This window comes from Engystomops pustulosus, chromosome 5, assembly GCF_040894005.1.
Source record: "Engystomops pustulosus chromosome 5, aEngPut4.maternal, whole genome shotgun sequence".
NCBI lineage: Eukaryota > Metazoa > Chordata > Amphibia > Anura > Leptodactylidae > Engystomops > Engystomops pustulosus.
The window spans coordinates 129,496,770-129,521,960 of record NC_092415.1 but is presented as its reverse complement, the minus strand read 5'-3'; the positions used below and the strand labels follow the sequence as shown (position 1 = coordinate 129,521,960).

General features: G+C 39.8%; 1 protein-coding gene across 13 annotated transcripts in view; it reads left to right on the top strand.

Annotated features, from left to right (window-relative positions):
• CTNND2 (catenin delta 2) overlaps positions 1 to 25,191 on the top strand; it is a 526,223-nt gene that overhangs the window by 405,364 nt on the left and 95,668 nt on the right. For 12 of the 13 annotated variants that reach the window (XM_072153023.1, XM_072153024.1, XM_072153031.1 and 9 more), the window contains one exon: positions 16,470 to 16,554. In XM_072153023.1, the coding sequence (XP_072009124.1) occupies positions 16,470 to 16,554 (85 nt within the window). Of the gene's footprint in view, positions 1 to 16,469; positions 16,555 to 17,339; positions 17,499 to 25,191 lie in introns of those variants that run through there. The other variant, XM_072153034.1, reaches the window with a different exon arrangement.

The following is a 25,191-nucleotide window of genomic DNA, read 5'->3' as shown; positions in this document are numbered from 1 at the left end:
TGAGCTTTGCTGCAGGCACCGACTGCGGGTGTTAAACCTGTTGTTTGCCGCCGGCAAAGTCGATGGCGTCACTTAACATCTGGCGGCGCTTGGGCTTCGATCGTCGCTCCCCCGAACATCATCGGGGGCGGCAATCGGTTGCCATGGTAGCCTCGGATCTTCATGAGACCTGAGGCTGAATGGTTTCTGAGTATACGTTACAATGAGCCAGTGGACCAGGATCCTGCTGTACGAGGGGGCGGCACCGTGCTTCCGCCAGCCGGCCCGCATCCTACTCCCACCTGCCCTCCGGCCCGCACTCCAGCCGGCAAGAGGCTGCCGCCTGCCCCTTCTGCCGGCCGGAAAGCACCTAGTTCCCGCCGGCCGCTCGGAACCGAGCTCCCGTTTGCACGCCCTCCGGCCACCATCATTCTCCCGCCCGCGCTCTGGTCCCTGCCTGCCGAAACCAAGCTGCCCGCCCCCAGGCACCATGTAACCGGCCGTCGGCCATGACCATGCGACCGCCTGCAGACCGGCACGGCGAGCTCTCAAGTGCCTGGCCGGCATGCACCGATCTTCCGCCCGCCGACCACTTGGCACCGAGCTCCTGTCCGTATGCCAGTCGGCCGGCACCATGCTGTGGCAGCCCACTGGACAGCACCGGATGCCCGGCTCCTCCACTCCCCGCATACCTGTCAGGACCATAAAAAATGGTAATGTAACTTTATCTGTGCATGTATATATTTATGTGTTCGTGTATGTATATGTGTGTCTATATGTGTATGTGTGTGTGTGTGTATAAGTGCATATACTGTATGAGTGTTTATGTATATTCTGTATATGGTGTGTGTATATATATATATATATATATGTATGTGTGTGTGTATATGTATGTGCAGTGTGTGCATATGCTGTATATACTGTTTGTATATGTGTGTACATATGCTGTATGTATATGTAGTATTTGTGATATTTATCAGAGCTTCTATTTTGTACTACATGGCAATACGCTATATGCATTCTATACTACATGGCGATACGCTGTATGCATTTTATACTACATGGCGATACGCTGTATGCATTTTATACTACATGGCGATACGCTGTATGCATTTTATTCTACTTTGCGGTATGCTGTATGCATTTTATACTACATGGCGGTATTCTGTATGCATTTTATACTACATGGTGATGCGCTGTACGCATTTTATACTACATGGCGATACGCTGTATGCATTTTATACTACATGGCAGCACACTGTATGCATTTTATACTACATGGTGATACGCTGTATGCATTTTATACTACATGGCGATACGCTGTATGCATTTTATACTACATGGGGGTATTCTGTATGTATTTTATACTTCATGGCGGTATTCTGTATGCATTTTATACTACATGGTGATACGCTGTACGCATTTTATACTTCATGGCGTTATGCTGTATGCATTTTATACTTCATGGCGTTAAGCTGTATGCATTTTATACTACATGGCGATATGCTGTATGCATTTTATACTACATGGCAGCACGCTGTATGCATTTTATACTACATGGCGATACGCTGTATGCATTTTATACTACATGGCAGCACGCTGTATGCATTTTATACTACATGGCGATACGCTGTATGCATTTTATACTACATGGCGATACGCTGTATGCATTTTATACTACATGACGATACGCTGTATGCATTTTATACTACATGACGATACGCTGTATGTATTTTGCATTGCTTTATTTTTACACCAAACCAATATCATGGATCTGGTCCGGACACTCCCTGATATCTTATATTATAAGCTCTACCCCTCCATAACCCCACCCCATATGACCAAAGCCCCGCCCCCACCCCCACCGGGCCATGGAAAACTGGTCTAGCTTAAAGCCGGTCCCTGGTGCAAAAAAGGTTGGGGACCTCTGCCCTAGATGGTCTAAGAAATAGTAAAAAAAAAATGTAAAAATAAAATGTAAAAAATTAATAAAATATTAAAAGTTCAAATCACCCCCCTTTCCCTAGAACTGATATAAAATATAATATAATAAATAGTAGGTATCGCCACGTCCCAAAATGCCCGATATATCAAAATATAAAAACGGTTATAACCGGCGGTGACCTCCGAGAGGGGAAATGGCGCCCAAATGTCCAAAATGCGACTTTTACACCTTTTTGCATGACATAAAAAAATGTAATAAAAAATGATCAAAATGTAGCACAGTCCTCAATATCATAGCAATGGAAACGATGGCTCATTTTGCAAAAAATGACGCCTCCCCCAGCTCTGTACACCAATGTATGAAAAAGTTATTAGCGTCAGAAGATGGCAAAAAAATGTTTTCCTTTTTCGCAACACATTCGTTTAATTTTTGAAAATGTATTAAAACGCAATAAAACCTGTATAAATTTGGTATCACCGCGATCGTACCGAAACAAAGAAGCAGAGGTGTTATTTGGAGCGGAGAGTGAAAGTCATAAAAACTGAGCACACAAGAACGTGAAGCACATGCATTTTTTTTCAATTTTTCCACATTTGGATTTTTTTTCTGGCTTCCCACTACATGGCAGGGAAAAATAAATAACATCACGGGAAAGTAAAATTTGTTACGCACAAAATAAGCCCACACACAGCTCTGTACACGGAAAAATTAAAAAGTTATGGATTTTTGAAGATGGAGAACGAGAATTGAGCGAAAATACCCTGCATCCTTAAGGGGTTAAAAGATATTTTGAAAAATTAGGAAAAATATATCTATCGTGGGTAGCAAGAATTCAATTTTGCAAGATGACTGGCTTGCCAAAAATTTTGTATGTTTTCCGTTGTCTTCAGGTATTAGTCCCTAATAAAGCTTTAAGAGAAATCCTGACAATGCTTAGTAATTTTGTTTGGAACAATAAGCAACCAATCATTGTGGCAGATTCATCAAGTGTCTGAAAGTCAGAATATTTCTAGTTCCCCATGGCTACCAATCACAGCTCAGCTTTCATTTTACCAGTGATCATGCATATTTTAAAGGGGAGTTGTGATTGGTTGCCATGGGCAGCTAGAAATATTCTGACTTTCAGACACTTGATAAATCTGCCCCATTGAGAGAGTGCTGAATTCCAGCATTAGCAGAGATCATTAGCAGTAGTAATGGAAGCAGCCTCTTTGGGGAATTTAATATTTCCCTTATCTATACCTACACTACAACACTCCTTGAAATGTTGGAAGGAAGTAGCCGGTAGTATAGGATTAAAAAGAGATCAAATAACTATCCGAGCACTAGAACTTCTAGTCCCTAACATGATATTGGACCTGTGGGTAAATAAAGGTATATGTACCATTGCAGATCTTTATGAGGGTATAATCCTTAAATCTTTTGAAAGCCTAAAAGAGCAATTTGATCTCCCCAATAAGGTATTTTTTCAATACCTCCAAATTAGAAGCATTTTAAGGGAGGGGAAAAAAGAAAGTAAACCCTTTCTGTGGCCCCTTAGGAAATTGTATTAACCACCTTTAGATGGACAGCCCAATTTTCGCCCTGTATTAACCATCTAGAGCAGATAAAAAAGATGCATTTAAGATGGTATCTTACTCTAGAGAGACTCTCTAAGGGAGGAAAATCTTCTAGTTCCCAATGCTGGCGGGGCTGTCGAACCAAAGGGGATCAAGAGCACATGTGGTGGTCTTGTCCAATATTGACCTCATTTTGGTCACATATACCGTATTTTTCGGCCTATAAGGCACACCGGAGTATAAGGCGCACCTCTAAAATTGTTTTGGGACCACCACCACACTCTTTTTTGTGTTTTGTGGAATCTTTTATGTAATTTTTAAATAATTGTTGTCTTGATTGCTGTAATTTGTATATAATAAAGATTGTTGACATTTTATTCCCAATAAGCAGCTTTTGGTCTGTGATTGTGGATTGACTTTTTGTCCTATATACCCCCATTGGTATTATTGTTGTTGTTTTGGTGCTAGGATCTGTACAGGAACAGGGCTATCTGATTGGTATTCATCGCACCTCTAATAAATGCCTGCTAAGACATCTAGGTTCATATATAAGGCACACTGGAGTATAAGGCGCAGGATCAAAAGCAGTACCTAAAAATGACCAGCAGGTGGCAGACCTATGCACAGTTCAAGCCAGCTACACTTCCCGGAAAACTTGTCTTCAGTGTGTGACAGATCTCCGATCTCAGAGGTATGGGCTGCTGGGGGTTAATGCAGGGTGATGCAGCAGGGGTTAAGCGGTCTCCCTCTGCCCCTTCTCCTTTCCTCCTCAGCCAGGGTGTTATTACTGTGGGGTTCCCTGTGGCTCCTTCTCTTTCCCCTGTTACAGGGCTGTCAGGTATGGGGGATTGTGTACTGATGATGATAATTGCCTCGTGGTCGGCACTATGGCAGCTCCGGTCTCTCCATACTAGGGGATGGCAGGATGGGCACAATGTCAGTTGTAGTGCCAGGGCACTTCCTGAGCTAGGGACCCTGTATACTGTGTGGGAAGGTGCAGGAAATTTCTGGGGATGGAGCTATTAAACACTGGTAAATGTACAGTACATCTTGTCTGTAGTACATTTCTGTATAAGTTCATATATAAGGCGCACTGGCCTATAAGGCGCACCTTTGATTTCTGAGAAAATTAAAGGATTTTTGGTGCGCCTTATAGGCTGAAAAATACGGTAGTTGATTTGATTAACATAATTACACACTCACAGAACACCATCCCTCCTCAGCTAGCTTTACTACACATAGGAACTGAAAAATTCCCAGTGGCCCAGAGATGAATCGTTACATACTGCTGGCAGCAAGGCAGTGTATTACAGCAAATTAGAAAACAGCATACAAATTAACATTAACAGATGTTTTGTAATAAGGTAAACATCTATAGATACTATGAAATAACTATGGCTTTAAATTATGCGCATCTCTGTAAAGTAAAAGAAAGATGGGCTGTATGGGAGAAGTTCCCTTGCTCGTATTCATGAATGGTTTCTTCCGCTTAAAAGAAAGTTTTGGGGGAGTAACCGAAATCTGTACAAATAGCCTTACTTAATAGAAAGGTTATATCCATGCCTAAGTGAATTTTTTCTTTTCTCACTCTGGATACAAAGTGATAACCTTGCCCCTCCCCGGCTGTCGCTTTAATTTTGCTGTAAATTTGCATATATATATGTATATATGTAAATGTAATATATGTATGTAAGTATCGTTGTTTTAGAAAAATTAAAAAAAAAAACATACCAAAATTCAAATTGTAATGTAGGAAAAACAGAAGCAAAAAAGGTCCAAAAATCTTAAATTCTTTATTCAATATAATTACATCACCAGACAAAACTAAACTGAACTTTAAAAATCTGAACCAAATTCACCAATTCGAACCTTCCCAGGACAATGCTCAGATTGTGATAAAGCTGGCAGTCATGGTAATCCAGCTCCCCTTCCTGGCCACTCACAATATAAGTATAAAAAATATATGTACAGGCTGAGGATATAAACCATAAAATAGAAAAATGTGCTAGAGACACAAAAGCAATATTATTGAGTAAAGCATTTATCAAAAGGCCAATCCAAAAAGCTAAGTAGGAAAATGTTATCTGTGGAAAGAGAGATCCTGCAACTGCTGTAAAAAAGACGAAATCATCTTCAGCCTAACCCCATGCTTAATGAGCGTCTCCCCACAACTCTCCATTGAGTGTTTCCCATTGCTGGTGTAAGGGACTGGTTACCGTTTCGTGAGGTATGATAAAGTTATTTACCATCTGTTTTAAATCTGCCACGCTCATGGAATCCTTGACTAGATTAGTATTTGACCTTCACAACCAGGGGCATTTGGACATGTATGGGAGAGACAAAGTTAGATATAACAGGAATAGCCCCTATCCTGAGGGTGGAGAACACGCCAAACATCTAGCAACTGAAGTGTGTATAGGTCCCTGTTGAACGTAGCTGTCTATCAGGAACTGAGCCACATCCAGATGAGGTGTCAAGCATGGAATCTTGGGTAAAGTTAAAGTCCCCTTCCACTACCAGGGTCCCCTCTGTGAAGTCTGACAGTTTAACCAACATCTGATTCCATGCAGGAAATGGGTAATGATTAGGTAAGTACCATGAGGCTAAGGTAAAAACATGACCATAAATCTTGATTCTAAGAAAAACAATGGGGCTATGCTCTTATCATGGAATTCATGTATGAGGGACTTATGCAGGGAAATAGATACCCCTTGATAATGCAACTCCGGGATTGTACCATAATAATAATAATAATCTTTATTTATATAGTTTAACTCCGTAGCGTTTTACAAATCATAGGGGACATATGCAAATATAATATTACATTACATTACACGGAACAAACAGTCATATGGAACAATAGGAGTGAGGGCCCTGATCACAAGATCTTACAGACTATAAGGATTCTGCTGCTTGAACCAGCCATCAGCGGCCATCTTATTTACAGGGTCCAAGGTGAAAGTGACTGCAGAGAAGTTTGGAACTTGGTATATCTCTACTCTTTGCCGGATAACAGAGAGAAGATAGGACATAGTATAGATAAGTAAAGGGAGAGTTGATGTTTCATGCAATTAGCAAGTGTGATAGGTTTGCCTAAAGAGATGGGTTTTAAGAGCACGTTTGAAGCTTTGGAGGGTGGGTATTAGTCTGAGAGTCCGGGGAAGGGCATTCAAGAGAATTGGAGCAACTCGGGAGAAGTCCTGGAGACGTACATAAGAGGTTTGAATTAAGGTAGAGATTAATCTAATATCACTGGCAGATCTAAGAGCACGGGAAGGGCGATAGACTGAGATGAGAGAAGAGAGATATGGAGGTGCAAAATTATTCAGAGCTTTGTGGATGAGGGTTATTATTTTAAAGTGAATACGGAAGGACACAGGCAACCAGTGCAGTGATTGCCACAAACTAGAGGCATCCGTGTAGCGTTTGGTCTGAAAGATGAGCCTGGCTGCTGCATTAAGAATAGATTGAAGAGGAGAGAGTTTAGTGAGTGGAAGACCGATTAGTAGGGAGTTACAGTAGTCTAGTCAAGAGTGAATAAGTGCAACAATTAGCATTTTAGAAGCTTCAATTGTCAGAAATGGTCGGATTCTGGAGATGTTTCTCAGATGCATGCGGCAAGAGTGAGCAGGAGATTGAATATATGGTGAAAAGGATAGGACAGAGTCCAGCACAATCCCAAGACAGCAGGCCTGCAGTCTCGGAGCTATAGTGATCTCACAGACCGAGATGGAAAGGTCAGGGTTAGGTTGGTTAGTAGATGGTGGAAAGATAAGTAGTTCAGTCTTAGAAATATTAAGTTTCAAGAAGAGAGAGGACATGAGGTTAGAGACAGCAGAGAGACATTCACTAGTATTCTGGATAAAGGCAGGGGTGATGTTACGTGCAAAAGTATACAGTTGGGTGTCATCAGCATAGAGATGATACTGGAAACCAAATCTGCTGATGGTTTGTCCATTTGGGGCAGTATAGAGGGAGAAGAGGACCTAGGACTGAGCCCTGAGGAACCCCCGACACTGAGAGGAAGATGAGAAGAGAAAGAACCAGAAAAGGAGACACTGAAAGTGCAGTCAGAGAGATAGGAAGAAAACCAAGAGAGTGCAGTGTCCTTTAGGCCAATAGAGCGAAGCTTCCTGAGGAGGAGCTGGTGGTCCACAGTATTGAATGTTGCCCAGAGATCCAGAAGAGATCATTGGAAACTTTAGAAAGAGCAGTTTCAGTGGAGTGCATAGAGATTGCAGATTGCAGGGGGTCAAGGAGGGAGTCAGTTGAGAGATAGCGGGTTAGTCGAGAATAGACCAGGTGTTCCAAGAGTTTGGAGATGAAAGGGAGATTAGAAACTAGTCTGTAGTTAGTAGCATTGGATGGGTCCAGCGAAGGTTTCTTTAGTAAAGGGGTAACAACAGCATGCTTGAAAGAAAAGGGGATGTCACCAGAAGAGAGAGAGAGGTTGAAGATTTTAGTGAGGTGAGAAGTGACTACTGTGGAGAGAGAGTATATGAGATGTGAGGGGATGGGTTCACTGACACAGGTAAAGGGTAGAGCAGAGGATAGGAGGCTGGACACTTCTTCTGGTACCGGAGGGAAGGGGGTTAGTGGGGTGAAAGGATTGAGCAATGATTTCCTGACGAATGCAAACAATTTTATCCTTAAAGTAGATGGCCAGATCTTCAGCCCCATGGTCTGTGACAGGTGGCTGCACCTTTGGTGTTAGTAAGGAGTGAAGAGAATATCTTCACTCCTTACTGGGGTTGTTAGAGAAAGAGGATATTAGATTTGTAAAATAGACCTGTTTAGCAAGGTGAAGGCAGAGTTATAGGTTTTTGGCATAAATTTCAAGTGTAAAAAGCTTGCAGATGTGTGCGATTTTCTCCACAAAAATCCTGGAGCACTGCCGAAGGAAACGAGTTTGTTCAGTGTGCCAAGGTTGCCTGCGTCTGTGTTGAAAATTTTGGATAGTGAGTGGTGCCATCTCACTTGGCGCGCTTCTGACAGTGTGATTATAGCAGTTAGTAGCCAGGTTTGGACAGGTGTAAGAGGAGATGGGGACAGTGCAGACTGTAAGGTTTCTGTGAGTTGGTGAGTATCTATTGCATGTTGGTTCCGGTATCAATAATGGGTGGAAGGATTCTGAGAAAGTGAAGGATTATTGAAAGTAAAAGAAAGGAGGTTATGGTCTGAAAGTGGAAATTAAGAATTGGTAAAATTAGATGGAGATGAAGATGGTCTGGAGAAGATTAAATCGAGTATGTTTCCCTCATTATGAGTGGGGGAATCACAGAGTTGTGAAAGACCTAGAGAAGTAGTTAGTGCTAAGAGCTGAGGGGCAGAAGGGGAAATGGGAGTATTAACAGGGATGTTGAAGTCTCCCATGATGATGGTTGGAATGTCACAGGATAGAAAGTGAGAGAGCCAAGAGGCAAAGTGGTCAAGGAACTGATAGGGTGAACCAGGAGGACGGACGTTCAAGTTCACCTTGTTGAAGGTTCCTCCTGTGTCAATTCAGCCTCTAAAAGTGCCTTTTCTTGTGCACCCCTGGCCAGCTAGTTTTTTCAGCATCCCGTCCTTTGTGTAGAAGCCCAATGGCATCATTTATTCAGTAGTTCTGGTTTACAAATAAGGGGCTGTCATGGTAGACAAAACAGCAATAGCAAAGGTCAAGGATAACAAGTGTAAGTGGACTGAAAATTAACCAGCACCCTGTAATCAGAACTAGGCAGATATATGGGAATTCCAGGACACTTCCCCCAGCAGCTGACTGACCCAAAAGCCCATCACACAATCCACAACTAAACACAAACTGAACTCAAAACGACACAACCAGCTTTCCACAAGGACCAGATACTGAAAGGCAGCTGTCAATGAAAAGCAGCCCTGGGAGTCTTTCAAACAAAAAACACTAAAACCTTATCTCATCCCTGAGGTTGTGACAGTGGCCTCATTAAAGAAAAAAAGAAATATGTCCTACAGCTAGGTGGAAGACTTTGGGAACTGTTTTACAAACAGACTAAACATGTGGACACAAACAATTTAAAAAAAAATGCATGAAAGCATACATTTTCACATAATATGAACATCAAAAAGGAGGTTTACATAAGAAAATGTCTGTAAAAATAATAAATCAAAGTGAGCAGATTAATATATTGCACAGAATTCTACACCAACAAAAATGTACACTCCCAAAAACTTTAAAACAGAAGCTACCCAATAAAGGTAGTCCACGGGTTACGTACTGGATGGGTAGGTTAGGTTTGTTCTTAAGATTAATTTGTATGTAAGTCAGAAAAAAATATACTTGAGCATAAGCCGATCCGAGTATAAGCCGAGGTACCCATTTTTAACACATTAAACTGGGAAAACCTATTGACTCAAGTATAAGCCATGGGTGGGAAATGCATTGGTCACAGCCTCCCAGTATATAGCCAGCCAGCTCCCTGTAGTATATAACCAGCCAGTTCCCTGTAGTATATAGCCTGCCAGCCCCTGTAGTATATAGCCTGCCAGACCTGTAGTATATAGCCTGCTAACCCCTGTAGTATACAGCTTGCCAGCCCTGTAGTATACAGCCTGCCAGCCCCCTGTGGTATACAGCCTGCCAGCCCCCTGTAGTATACAGCCTGCCAGCCCCTTGTAGTATACAGCCTGCCATCCCCCTGTAGTATACAGCCTGCCAGCCCCTTGTACTATACAGCCTGCCATCCCCCTGTAGTATACAGCCTGCCAGCCCCTTGTACTATACAGCCCGACAGCCCCCCATAGTATATAGCCTGCCCGCCCTCTGTAGTAAAAAAAAAAAAAAAAATTAACACTGTACTCGCCTTCTGCTTCCGATGCCGCCTCGGGTCCTTCAGTCCCCTTTGAGTTCTTCTACTCAATCTTCGCACTCGGCCGGCACACAAAATTACATCAGCCGCTTGTCGACGTTATTGTTTGTGAGCCGCCAGCTTTGCGTGGGGACCCGAAGAGGAGCGGAACTTTCCAAAAAGGTACGGAAGAACCGGAAGAGGATGGAAAGGACCAGAGGTGGAACCGGAGCAGAGTACAGTGTTCATTTTTTTTATAGACTCGAGTATAAGCCGAGTTAAGTTTTTTCAGCACAAATTTTGTGCTGGAAAACTCGGCTTATACTCAAGTAAATTCATCCAAATTTTTTTTTTACCCAGTGACAATTGGTTTTTAAAAATTTTGTCTTGACATGTGATGAAGCAGAGGCATAATTACAGCTGTAGCAACTACTTCAGGGCCCACCGAAAACAGAGGCCTGTATTCGCTCCTGTTGTGCCCCTGGCTGTAATAACGGCCCTGAATTTAATGGACAGTGCAGCGGTACGCAGGATTAATTTCGGGGCGAGCACCACCCTTTGTGGCACGTGCATTGGGATGTTATGCACCGGCAGGCGCTGGCATTGGAATGTTCTGCAGCAACTGGAGCGTGAATTGGTATGCTCTGCAGCAGCTGGCGCACGTATTAAGAGTTGCTGCCACTTGCATTGGGAGGTTCTGCAGTGGCTGGCTTGTGCATTGGGAGGTTCTGCAGCGGCTGACACATGCATTGGGAGGTTCTGCAGAGGCTGGCACGTGTATTGGAAGGTTCTGCTGCAGCTGGCACATGTATTGTTGAGTTCATCAGCAGCTGGCATGTATTGGGGCATTCTGTAGCGACTGGTGCATGTATTGGGGGGTTCTGCAGTCGCTGGCACATTTATTGGGAAATTCTGCAGTGGCTGGCACGTGTATTGGAGGGTTCTGCAGCGACTGGCATGTGTTTGGGGGGTTTTGCTGCTCATGTGCCCGGTTATCAGTGACTTTAGTTAATTGAAGCAACAAGTCCAGAGATTTAACAATTGTCCTGCTTCCTTACAGCTAACGGCTGTTCAGACAAGCAGTATAAGGGTTAAACCTTGTCACTGGTCTGTGATAAGTAGTCAAGCCCCATACACTGATACTCATCAGGGAGCTGCCTTACTGGTAGGTTCTCACCACCATCAAGAGCAGTAAATAAATAGACCAGCAGTAAATAGAAGCCACCATTTTTCCTAGATTTAGACACAGGACCACAGGACGTTATCTTCTACCGTTGTGAATCTTCTTTCATGGGCAAACCCCTTAAGTCTGGGACTAACTGTATTTGGTTGTAATCCACATGTGTTAAAAAATATAAAACATATAAAATATGTAACTAATCGAAAAACAACTATTATGTAATTTTTTTATTCAGAAAGCACAGCCTAACTTTATAATTAATAGTGTAAAATATACAAAAAATAGATATATATGTGAGGGAGCACCCTGCCCTTCATCAGTGCAGAGAGTTATGTGACATAGGGAAAGATGTCTACAACAGAAAAATGGAATAATTTGCACCTGAAATGCCCTGCATATACACAGCAGTAGATGGTCCTGATCACTTAACAGGAAATCAGTCTATTGACCAGGCACAAAAACATATAAATTCATAAGCAAATGCCTTAAATATTATATATAAAACTTAACATTTAATGATACTAGATAAAAAAATTGTCTCAGCATTGTAATACACAAACAGACAAACACAGAAGTATTGTCAAACCTAGTCGGGGACAATCAACACAAACCAGGACAGATGGTCCAGGGAAAAAGAGCATCCACAGAGTTTAGGGGCATGGAAATACCTCAGGTATGCAATACGGTGGCATTACAAGAGAGGGGAAATTGTACAAAAATTGTGAAGAGATAGAAAATCTGCAACACATTTATTGAAGGTTTTAGACCATTTTTAGCCTGATTTCTGACTCCTCCAAAAAGGGACCAGAAAATTAACCTTTGCACCAGGAAATTCAGTCTGTGTTCTAGAAAATTCAATCTTCTAATGCAGCAAATTAAGTCAACTAATAGGAGATGCAAAGTACGACTCACCAGTCTTATGCTGCATCCAACATCAAGCACATTGATTAATCTGGCAAAGCTGAGAACTAGTTCTACTCTGCACTGATTTGAAGACCGACACATAAATTCATCTCCCCCGTAGTGTTATACATGTTGGTATACAGAAAAATAAGAGATTCAAGAAATTAAGAAGTTGTACATATTATAATAATTATACTACATATATTTGTTATACAGTAGCACAAAACAATTATTTTTATTTTTATTAATTATATGAATAAAAGGTAGTAGCATAGGATATTACAACAATGAATTCTCATGATGCGTTTTACCATACATATAGACACAAAGAAATTAAGCACTAAATTAGTGTTGTATATCGATACATGTGAGGCAGAATTGAAGAGAAAAAAACAGAAATTTAGATATTTTTACTAATTTATTAAACAAGGAATACTGAAATATGACTGAATATGACATGGCCACAAGTATTCAGAACCTTTGCTACTCATATTTCATTCACATGCTGATCCTTCTTGGGTTCTACAATCACAAGGGAAGCACAAGGGAATCATGGTATTGTACCATTTTAACCATGAAAGTATCAACATTGTATCACAATTTTGATAAATCATGCAACTATAGTATCTTTTGATGAGACAAACAATCTCCACATGAAAAACAACCTCTCAGGTTTGTGCTGCTGCAAGATGAATACAACATTTTCTATATAGCACAGGCAGCACTTCATGTTGTCAGCGGTAAGCGTGCCGTCACCATTGAAAATCCCCCTCTCTTAGAACCGCAGCAAAAGGTTTGCATATAATGGCACACAATAATGGCCTTGCCTTTGAAGGTAAATTGTATCTTTAAAAGAAAATAGTTATCTATGACTATAAAAGACAACAATTTGTACTACAGTAGAGGCTAGAATAATGTTTACTTTAATTTTTATTAAAGAAATTTAGATTTTACAAAGAAATTTTTTGTGCTGAAAAGCTCGGCTTATACTCTAGTATATACAGTATCTAAGTTCACAAGCTGCAAATTGCATCTTGGTATATAGGTTGAATTGAAAAGAATTGGGGATACCAATGTGCTGATTTTTTCTATGTATATTAACATTGTGAGAAACTATGGCAAATCATACATTTAGATTGATTCTCTCCTTGGGCTAATTGTCTTGACTTAAAACATCATTTTCAAATACTATAATAGAAAATTTGGAAACGGATTGTCGTGCTTAAACAGCACCATTAATAATTGTAATAATTTATTCTCTGATTTGGGCAAAACTTTGCTTTATTGCAAAATATGAAAATATACAGAGACTTGCTAAAGTATTCGGCCCCTTGAACTTTTCTAGTTTTTAAGATATAAAATTGAATTTTTGGTGAATAAACAAATCAAAACAAAAAAAAGTGGGACACAATTGTGAAGTGGAACAAAATGTATTGGATTTTAAACTTTTGTAAAAATAATAAACTGAAAAGTAGGTGTGCAACATTATTTGCTCCCATTAAGTTTATACTTTGTAGCGCCACCTATTGCTGCAATAACACTTGCAAGTCGCTTGGGGTATGTCTCTATCAGTTTTGCACATCGAGAGATTGAAATTCTTGCCCATTCTTCCTTGGAAAACAGTTGGAACTCAGTATGGTTGGATGGAGAGTGTTTGTGAACAGCAGTTTTGAGCTCTTTCCACAGATTCTGGATTCTGGATTCAGATCTGGACTTTGACTTGGCCAATCTAACACTTTGATACCTTTTTTGTGAACCATTTTATTGTCATTGTATTATTATTTTTCTTTATGTTTGGTATTAATTGTCTTCCTGGAAGAGAAATCTCCATCCCAGTCTCAGGTCTTTTGCAAACTCCAACAGGTTTTCTCCCAGAATGGTCCTATATTTGGCTCAATCTATCTTCCCATCAATTTTAACCCCTTAACGACTTGGCCCTTTTTAGTTTTTTCACTTCCATTTTTCACTCCCCACCTTCAAAAATCTATGACTTTTTTATTTTTCCACATAAAGAGCTCTGTGATGGCTTATATTTTGCATGACAAATTGCACTTCAAAGTGACAGTATTTCATATTCCATGCCATGTACTGCCGTGTACTGGGAAGCGGCAAAAAAAATCCAAATGCAGTGAAAATGGTGAAAAACCGCATTTGCAACATTTGCTTGTGGGCTTGAATTTTACGGCTTTCACTGTGCGCACCAAATGACATGTCTACTTTATTCTTTAGGTTGGTGCGATCACGGAGATACCAAATTTGTATAGGTTTTATAATGTTTTCATATATTTACAAAAATTAAAACCTCCTGTACAAATGTTTTTTTTAAATTTTGTCATCTTCTGGCGCCAATAACTTTTTCATACTTTGGTGCACGGAGCTGTGGGTGGTGTCATTTTTTACAACTTTTGATGGCATTTTCATTGCTATAATTTTTAGGACTGTGCGATCTTTTGATCACTTTTTATTGATTTTTTTATATTTTTCAAAATGGCAAAAAAAAGCCATTTTCGACTTTGGGCACTATTTTTCGCTATGGGGTAAAACGCAGTGAAAACCCGTTATTATATTTTGATAGATCGGGCATTTTCGGACGCGTTGATACCTAATGTGTTTATGATTTTTACTTTTTATTTGTATTTATATCAGTTCTATGGAAAGGGGGGTGATTTGAATTTTTCAGGTTTTTTATTATAATTTTTTTTTTAAACTTTTTTAATATTTATTTTTACTATATTTCAGACTCCCCTAGGGTACTTTAACCCTAGGTTGTCTGTATGATCCTATCATATACTGCCATGCTACAGTATGGCAGTATATGGGGATTTTACTCATTACAATGTTCTGATAGCACATTGTAATGAATGAGTTAAAATTAAAAGACCAGTTCCGTTTGTGAGCCGGTACTATTACGCCCAGGTGTTTCTTGGTCTTCATGATGCACTTTAAACAGAACCCTGAGGGTGCTGTCACACATTGTAGTTAAAATTGCATCACAATCAGCTTTAAGGTGGTTTTAGGTGTGGTTTTGTTAATTTAACAGGTGAATACATTTGCTAAACATTTGTTACATTCAAAATCACATTAACTATTTAGTTTGTCTTTCACTTGATAAATTAAAGGTGTTATCCGGGTTTAAACATTTTCTTATGGCCGGGCTGGGGAGGGCTATTTAAACACAATAAACATGTACTGGCCTCCTCCGGCGCCGCCGATGTCCCGCGCCGCGACCGGTCTTCTCTGTGCGCCGGTTTCATTACAAGCGCGCACAGGGAGCTCCCGGACGGCCGGAAGCTCCCATCCGACACCATCTCCCAGCGCTTACAACGCGTAGAGATAGGGACGGATGGGAGGAGCCGGCCAAATAGCGGACCGGAAGCTCCCTGTGCGCGGCTTCTGTGCCCCTGTAAACAAACAGGGGCACGGATCGAAGGGACCGCGGCGCGGGACATCAGCGGCGCCGGACGAGGTAAGTACATGTTTATTATGTTTAACTAGCCCTCCCCAGCCCGGCCATAAGAAATTTTTTTAACCCAGATAACCCCTTTAACAAAACTGCACCTAAAACCACCTCAATCACTGATTGTGATGCATTAACAGGTGAATGAAATTCGTGGAACAGCTTTCTCTTTCAAAATCTAATTCACCCGTTCAGTTCATGTATTTCACCTGTGAAATTGACAAAACTGCACCTAAAACCACCTCCAAACTGATTGCGATGCAGTTCTAACTGCAACGTGTGACTGCACCCTTGGAGATCCTCACTGAACTTCTGGAGTGAGTTTGGTGCACTGAATGTAATAAATAATAATGCATGCCCCACTTTCAGTTTTTTATTTTTTACAAAAGTTGAAAATATCCAATACATTTCTTTCCAATTCACAATTGTGTCCCACTTGTTTTATGCTTCACCAAAAAACTATAATTTTATATCTTTATGTTTGAAGCCTGAAATGTGTCAAAAGGTTTCACATGGCACTGTATTTGCAGTGCAGAGTATTGCTCTAAGTAATGAGAAATTAACTATATTGAAAATGTTCTTTTACTTTTCCATAGCCAAATTATTCTCTTACCCTAAACTTTTATTTTTTATTTTTTAACAGGCATTCCCCTAAAGTAGTGAAAGCAGCATCTCAAGTCCTCAACAGCATGTGGCAATACCGAGACCTAAGAAGTCTTTACAAAAAGGTAGGCTTATTTATCAACATTTTTATTAAATGTTTCATTTACTGTAGCTTGTACTTATATGCAATGCAAATGTGGGCAGTATACTATACACTGTAGATGGAGTACAAAATAAAACATGACTCCTTTTCAACATGACAGTGACACATTTGTCAATTTGTTATATCTAGCGTAGCATCTCAGCCTCATTGAAAGGCCACAATGCCACAGACAATCTGTAGATGTGTCTACTACAGATGGGCGGACTTGAAGTGCAGGATAGGTGTTCGGGCACGTTCTTCCCAATATGGATATATTGATAGGTTGGCTGCCAAGCTGCAAATCTGGCAAATTGCCAGCCCCAGAGCCCTTCCAGCTCATAAGCGTAATGTAAAAGTTGATTCTAAAAAGAAGGAGCTCATGGATAGCAAATTTAAGGAGTTTACCACTTTCACAGTGTCTGGATCTACGAGTAAGGGCCCCTGGTTTATTCATGCTTGATTTTCATGGTTTACTTTCATTAAAATACCATGCAATGAACTTGGTGGAGAAAAATACTATATGCAGTACAAAAATCTGTATTATCGGAGAATAGAAATTTATATAGTTTTTGTTATCTTTTAATAATTTAAATCAAATTCTTTATATTGCCAAAACTTTTTTTTTTTAACTTTAGTCTACTGAATTTCAATTGATGTTTTATTTGATAACATGATGGTAGCTCTGCGCACTTGTGCTTACTTTTTGTTAAATCTTTGCAGTGGTAAAATTGCAAAAAAGCATAATTTTACATTTTTTTTGCTTTATAGCCCCTTATGAATACAAAGCAGTCTGGCGTTCCTATTGTACTTCGCAGCAGTGTCGGCTAGCTTTATTGGAGGGTGTAACAGTGCTATGTGTTTTATGGGTGACAGGTCCTCTTTAAATGTAAATATAATTCTTTTGAATTAAAGAAGATTGCATCGCAATTGAGTGTCAAGTAGTTCCTTTTTAACCCCTTAACGCTGTCTCTTTTTGCGTTTCCATTTTTTACCCCCCACCTTCAAAAATCTATAACTTTTAAATTTTTTTGTCATAGTAACTGTATTTAATATTCCATGCCGTGTACTGGGAAGCGGGAAAAAAATTCCAAATGCTGTGAAATTGGTGAAAAAAATGCATTTGCTTGGATTTTACATCTTTCACTGTGTGACTCCTTTATTCTTTGGGTTGGTGCAATCACTGTGATAACAAATGTATTTAGGTTTTATAATGTTTTCATACATTCACAAAAATTAAAATCTCCCATACAGAAAAAATTCCTTCATTTTGCCATCTTCTGGTGCTAATAACTTTCTCATACTTTGGTGAACGGCTGTGTGTGCTGTCTTATTTTGCGACTTTTGATGACATTTTCAATGCTATGATTTTAAGGACTCTACATCCTTTTGATACTAGTTATAATTGTTATTATATTTTAATAGACTTTTTAAAATGTATTTATTTTTCTATTTTCAGACCCCTAGGGTACTTTAACCCTAGGTTGTCTGATTTATCCTACCATATACTGACATGCTACATTGTGGATTTACCACATCATTTATTGCAATGTGCAAATAGCACATTGTAATGAAGGTGTTAAAACGAGACAGTCTTGGCTCTTCGTATGACCCAAGGCTGTTATAGCAACAGAAAACCACATCCTGATGACGTCACAGGGAACTGCATCCAAACTGCATAGTTCTGGATTGTACTGAATTTGAATAATCACTGCTGTCCATGCTCCATTGCACACAGAGGTAGAGAGAGGTTTGTGCTTTTCATAGGGTCAGTCAGGTTGCTGCTCTTTATAGGGTCTTTTCAGTGCACTTAGATATAAAGAGGAGGCTGTTATTAGGGACAGGGGGAAGTCTGAAATAATTGCCCTTTTTAGGGCACTCTGAAGAACTGTATACGGCTACTCATAGGCTGATAAAGTGCAGGGATATTATAGCTACCTATGGAGGATAGCTGAAAATTTGAACAAGAAAAATTCATCCATTTAAATATATAGATCCAATACGAATCTTTATTAATTTGTTCATAAAAAAGCACAGTGTAGCAAACAGTAAAAAGCAAGTTAAAAAGTGTGTGTCCCAATAAATGTTATCACAAGACAGCTGCTCTCCTAAGTATTTGAAGCTGTCCACTACCAGAGGAGGCACAGGGAGCATCCTTTTAACAGTATAATCTGAAGACTGGAGCAACAAAACAGATTCAGACATGTAAGCCAGAGAAGGAGCCATATTTATTGATCATATTAAAAAGACTGGCAAAGAAGACAGGAAAGGACCATCATATCAAAGATAAACCAGGCTGCCATGAGCATAAAAAAACTTCCATACATAAAAAAACAAAACAGTGTGCACTTCCAAAATAAATGAATCAAATACAAAATTGTGAGATAACAATAGTACAAAATAATAAAAATATAAAGGAAAAAACAAAGTTCAAAATGGTATGGAGAAGTAGGAGACTGTTGTGATCACCCATAACATTATCAAAACACTATGGCCCAGATATATCATTATCTATCTTTGTACTAAAAATCACAGTGCAGGTTGCTCCAGATAACTGAACACAGCGCGCCAGTATTAAATTATCTGCAAAAAACTGCACAAAGGGAGTTTGCATGACTTTTCACACCCCACATGCATCGCTAAATGTGTGCTGTTTCATCAGAGGTATCCGCCTATAATGAGACCTTTGCTGGCAATGAGCCTCTGACTACACCAGCATTGTCTTTAGACTGAAAGAGTACAACCCTTCTTGTTTCCTCATCCCATAGGGCAGGGGTGGCGAACCTATGGCACGGGTGCCAGAGGCGACACCCTGAGCCCTTTCTGTGGGCACCCAGGCCATCACCCCAGAATGAAGTTCACTAGACAGAACTCAAAGAATTTGCCCGCAGAATCTTCCTACAATGATAGATGAATTTGCCCTCCTCCTTTCAACTGTGTCGGTGTCCTTGGGAGACACCTGAAGGATTGAAAGTTGTCAATGAACAAGGAGAAATAAATTACTGCTTAAATTACTGCGCTGGCACTTTGCAATAAATAAGTGGCTTTTGGTTGAAGTTTTGGCACTGAGGCTCTAAAAGGTTCGCCATCACTGCCATAGGGAATGGTTCAGATATTTTAAAGGTTGGTCTTAATCTTTTCCTTGTCTTATGATAGGGTAATTGGGTAAAGGTTCAAAATTAAAGCAGTGTACAGCACAAAAAATATTAACACCTTCTATCACTTCAAGTACATGAAAAAATTGCTTGAAAATGTGTCTCACATACTGTACTTTACTGACATTACATGTAATTAAGTATATTTAAGTATAGAGTATTTTCACAATTAACGTGATGTTTTATGGGAAAAAAAATCGTTACTGGCAAACACTTGACTGGCGCAAAACCTTCAAGAATACTTGAAGTTCATAGACAGAAAACTGGCGCAAATGCTTTAATAAATGTGGGCCTATATCTTGATGTGCAAACAGTTGCACTAGGAACACACACCAAAACGCCCCTTTCGGTGAACAGTTTTTTGGACAAAATGCAGTTACAACACAATAGTGGCACAAACATATAAATAATAAATACATGTGCAAGCTCCAAAGACCCTTTTTTTCTTGCAAACTTAGACACAAAAGTGGAACATCTCCAACATATTCCAGATAGCAAAGAACTGTTGCAGGCCTTTCAGAATTTCACATGGAATTAATATAATTCTTGGTTGTCTGTAGATGTTACATCTCTTTACATTTACATTACTGCTCTGTAATCAGTTGCCCACTAGAAAAATGCCTGTAATTTTTACAGTGAAACAATTTTTTCACTTTTGATAATCACATGACATCTAAATAGAAATTAATGCAATTTATGTTTAAAATTTTATTTTTGATTTTGTTCAAATTCCTTTTCTAGATTCATAGATGACCAATACACATAATCACAGCATAGAAACATCAATATACCGCAAACCCATGGCAGGTAACATGACTCTCCATGCCAGTATTTTGTATCCTAAGTACGTAATTAAAAATCTCCCCGTTGGAGTATTTGTGCAAGCCGAAAGATCATGTACTACCATAATAACTAGCAATACAATTCAGAGACTAGCCACATTGAGAGGAGATTAGTTAATAGAGGGTATAATAGACCTTTAATACACTATGTACTTTAGTACACTATGTTTAGTTCTAATTACTAAGATAAACACACTATATTCACATTATAAAATCCCATCTTCTCATTTTAAAACAAGACAACATCACAGCTAAAATGGCTCCATTTATGTGGTGAAACGAACAGATACTATTTGTGGCAAAATAGGCCCAATATTTTTTCATCAAATATAAAACAAACTCTTACTTGGCTTTATAGCAATGAAAATACAGCAATGGATACTTGCAATGTGAATATTATTCCTTTAAGTTATTTTTTTCATCAGTTTTCACAAATAATGTTTATCCCATAAAACAGCACATTGATATCACATACTTAACCCCCACTTTTTTTCCATGCCCAGGCCATTTTTATGTTTTTCCTGTTTTCTTAGACCTATAACTTTTTTATTTTTCTGTCAGTATAGTTTTACGGGTCTACCTACTCTATGGAGTCCCAGAATTTAGCCCTTAAGCTCCACCCACTTCCACTGCAATCTTGGCACCCAGTCCACACTGCCAGCACCCACAAGTAACTTACGCTAAGAAGGCCGTAGGCACCTCAACCACACAGGCAATGCACACAGATGACTTACACAAAACATGCACTCACTGATGAATTCACAGAGCACATGCAATCGCTTACTACAAAGACTATGTTAAAAATCACCTCTGGTAACGCAATTCTCTTCGGAGACTCAGACTCTTTAAGGCTACAAGCAGAGGCTTACTAAAGTTAACACTTTACTGTATTTTTTAAATGTATATTACACCCACAAAATAAAATTGTCAGAAAATGAAAAAAGTTAAAAACAATACAAAAACAACACATACGATACTTACAAACAGTTAGGGAAACAGAAACATAACTCTTGCTATTGAAATAGGTAGAAATTCTTTGGCCCGAGGACAGGACATAGACAGTGATCCAGTCTTCTAGTGAATAGAATCCTCAAACTGAACCAAAGCCATATGGCTGCTTCACTAATTTAAACCCAGGGGAGTTTTGACACCCACCCCTGGCCACCCCTGATGTCACTGTGAGGGGGAGTATTTCTATCCCCCTCCCATCAGAGAGGTACTTTCTGGGTCTGGGTTTTTTTAAAACCCCAGAACTTCTGATTGGAAGATGGCACAATCGTGCCATTGCTTCCAATCAACCGGGTGCCTTATTACCATTCACCCCATACCACACTCGGGGTATCTAAGCCTAATATTAGGGTTGTTCTGATATCGGCTGAGTTCCCCTTCAGCTAGGCTTCCGATTCTCACTCCAGGAGTGTATCTAGATCCCATAGCTGTCCCATCTAACTGGGGACCCATATTCATGAATTATGCCCCAGTTATTGACAGCTATGGAAATTCCTATTGTCTTAGTTTTGGAGGGAAAAAAAACATATAGTCTGCTGTTTCTTTATCCACCTTCCTCCACCACACGCTGGCCTATGGTGTCAATTATCCCACTTAGTGAAGAGCATGTTTCTCTGATCAAACAGAGACTCCTTGGGGTTCAGAGACTCACTGCCCAGCTCCTCTTCCTGGCTGGTTGTAAAGCAGAGTTCCCCTTCATCCATTTGCTCTGAACAAATGTAGCCTCATGACGCATAACAGGATATAATAAAACAACACAAAAGAAAGAAAATTGTAAATCTGACATTGTTTTTTCTAATAAAAATTCATCAAACCTAAATAACATTTAAAAAATTGTCTGGGTCAATACGTATAGACCGATACCAAATTTAAAGGTTTTATTTTTTTTTTAAATTACCTTCCATTGTATAAGTAAATACTTTTGTGGAAAAATTTTTTTTTTGCATTGCCACCTTTCAACTGCCATAACTTTTGAAACTCCTTCTGTGCTCCCTCTGCACCCGCTTAGACACTACAGATTATTGTTGACTACATTTCCAATTCTGGGCGGCAGTGCCATATAACAATAACACAGCCAAACGCGGGCAGTAGCAGGTCACTAGGTCCTGCAAACTTCTCCTGAAGCGGTGCCATAGAAGGTCGTTGCATCAAAATAAGTATCCTTAGTGGCCACAGTAAAAAGGTTGTATGTTGCATTTTTTTATTTTTGTACTTACCTTGTTTCACAATTTATTTATTTTTTTATTATTTGAAATAATAATTTTTTTCTTCAAACTTTGCTTTCATCAAAGAATGCTCCCTTAGCTGCAATTACAGCATTGCAGACCTTTGACATCCTAGCTGTTAATTTGCCAAGGTATTCTGGAGAAATTTCTCCACATGCTTCCAATTTGGATTGGCTTGATGCACACTTTTTGTGTACCATACGGTCAAGCTGCTCTCACAACAGTTAAATGGAGTTGAGATCTGATGAATGGGCTGGCTACTCCATAACAGATAGAATACAAGCTGCCTGCTTCTTCCCTAAATAGTTCATGCATAATTTGGAGGTGTGCTTTGGGTCATTGTCTTGTTGCTCCAATCAAGCGCTGTCCACAGTGTATGGCATGGTGTTACAAAATGGAGTGATAGTGTTCCTTATTCAAAATCTCTTTGATCTTGTACAAATCTCACACTTTACCAGCACTTAAGCAACCCCATAACATCACATTACCTCCACCATGCTTGACAGATGGTGTCAGGCACTATTCCAGCATTTTTTTTTGTTGTGCGTCTCACAAATGATCCAAACACCTCAAACTTAGATTTGTCTTGTCCATAACACTTTTTTCCAATCTTCCTCTGCCCAGCGTCTGTGTTTCTCTACAGACTCTAATGTACTTGTCTTGTTGCTTAGTTGTGCAGTGGAGCTTCCAACTTCTCTTTCTACTCTGATTGGAGCCAGTTTGTGCTCTCCTCTGAAGGGAGTTGCACACACCATTTCATTGTAGGATTAAGTTTCTTGAAAATTTGTCGCATGGAATGGCCTTCATTTCTAAGAACTGTCACAATGGCTAGAACAAACAAACAAATGTGATGCTCTCGATTCTCAACTAGCTCAAAGAAAGATCAATTTTATAGCTTCTCTAATCAGCCAAATTGTTTTCAACTCTGTTAGCATACTTAAACAAGGGTTTTCTAAAGATCCATTAGCCTTCTATTTATGTTTTTAACTGAATGGAATAAAATATGATATGAAGTCAAGAAGGCAGAGAGCTTAAAGGGGTATTCCCATTTCAGCAAATGAATGTCATTGTTTGCATTATAAAAACTTATACAATTTTTCTATATTCTTTCTGTATCAATTCCTCAAAGTATTCTAGATCTCTGCTTGCTGTCACTCTATACAAAGGTTCTATGTTTACTACCAGTAAACAGAATCTGACCATGGTCACACAGATGCACATCTTGTTAGTATCATAGAGAGTAATCAGAGCTGTGTGATATAACGAGCCGTGCAGCTGTGTAACCATGGTCAGATTTCTCTCCACTGGAAGTAAACATAGAGGCTTTCTATAGAATGACAGCAAGCAAAGATCTAAAAAACCAGGAGAATTTGATACAGAAAGTATATTGGAAACTTGTATAACTTTTTATAATACATACAATAACATTAATTTGCTGAATTTTGAATACTCCTTTAACACAGAAGTGAAACTTTCCCTGTCTTAGAACGCTCACTTCACTGTAATTGATTGTCCTGTGACCAGGGAAATAATTGTTCTGATCTCCTGAAGTCCAGAGCATGAAAAGGTGTTCAGAGGCATGGAGAAAATGATTTCACCTCCGTCTTTATGCATCTAACTCACTTCAAAGTTCATTTTCTAGATTACACTAAGGCATGAAAGAAACATCATCTAGAAGCTGTTCAACTGATCCACAACCAATGGTAATGGTTTATTAGGCCAATTTCTGATGACAATTAGGCCAATTTCTGATGTTTTAAGTGCTTAATAGTATGACAAACATCATCACCATTGTAAACATTCCAAGTGGAAAACCACAATACTCACCAATACGTGTTAGTATCAGTAGCAACCAATTTATTGCCAGACCACCACCACAGCACTCCGAAGCACATTTTGCGGTCAGCTTTCTCACGTAGCACGCTTTGATGGTAAGAGGAGGGATTTAAATATAACATTCTTGGTTAAATGGCCAATGAAGAAAGTCCTAACATGGACTGTATAATCATAATAAGACTCACCTGACTTAAAGGAAGTGGCGCATGGGGTCCACGTCATCTCGAGAGGCCACTGCTACTCCAAGTGGTATTGACTAGTACCTAACAAATTTGGTGACTTCTGCTCTCTCTCTATATGGACCTTGACGTGGTGGCATCCTGCTCCATTCCATCAGTCCCGGCCTCTGTTCTATCAGGGTGTATACTCGACCACCCAGAGTCAGCAGCTGCACTCCTTCCCTGACCATTTGGCCATGTGAGCTTTCCACACCCTGGTATATAGCCTGTAGCGGTGCCCATCATCGATTCAGTCGCTCACCCTGCGGTGTCCAAGATAGCTGCCTAGCTATCTTGGACAGCGCTTCCTTGGCTAAATGGAGTCCGAAGCCATGCTG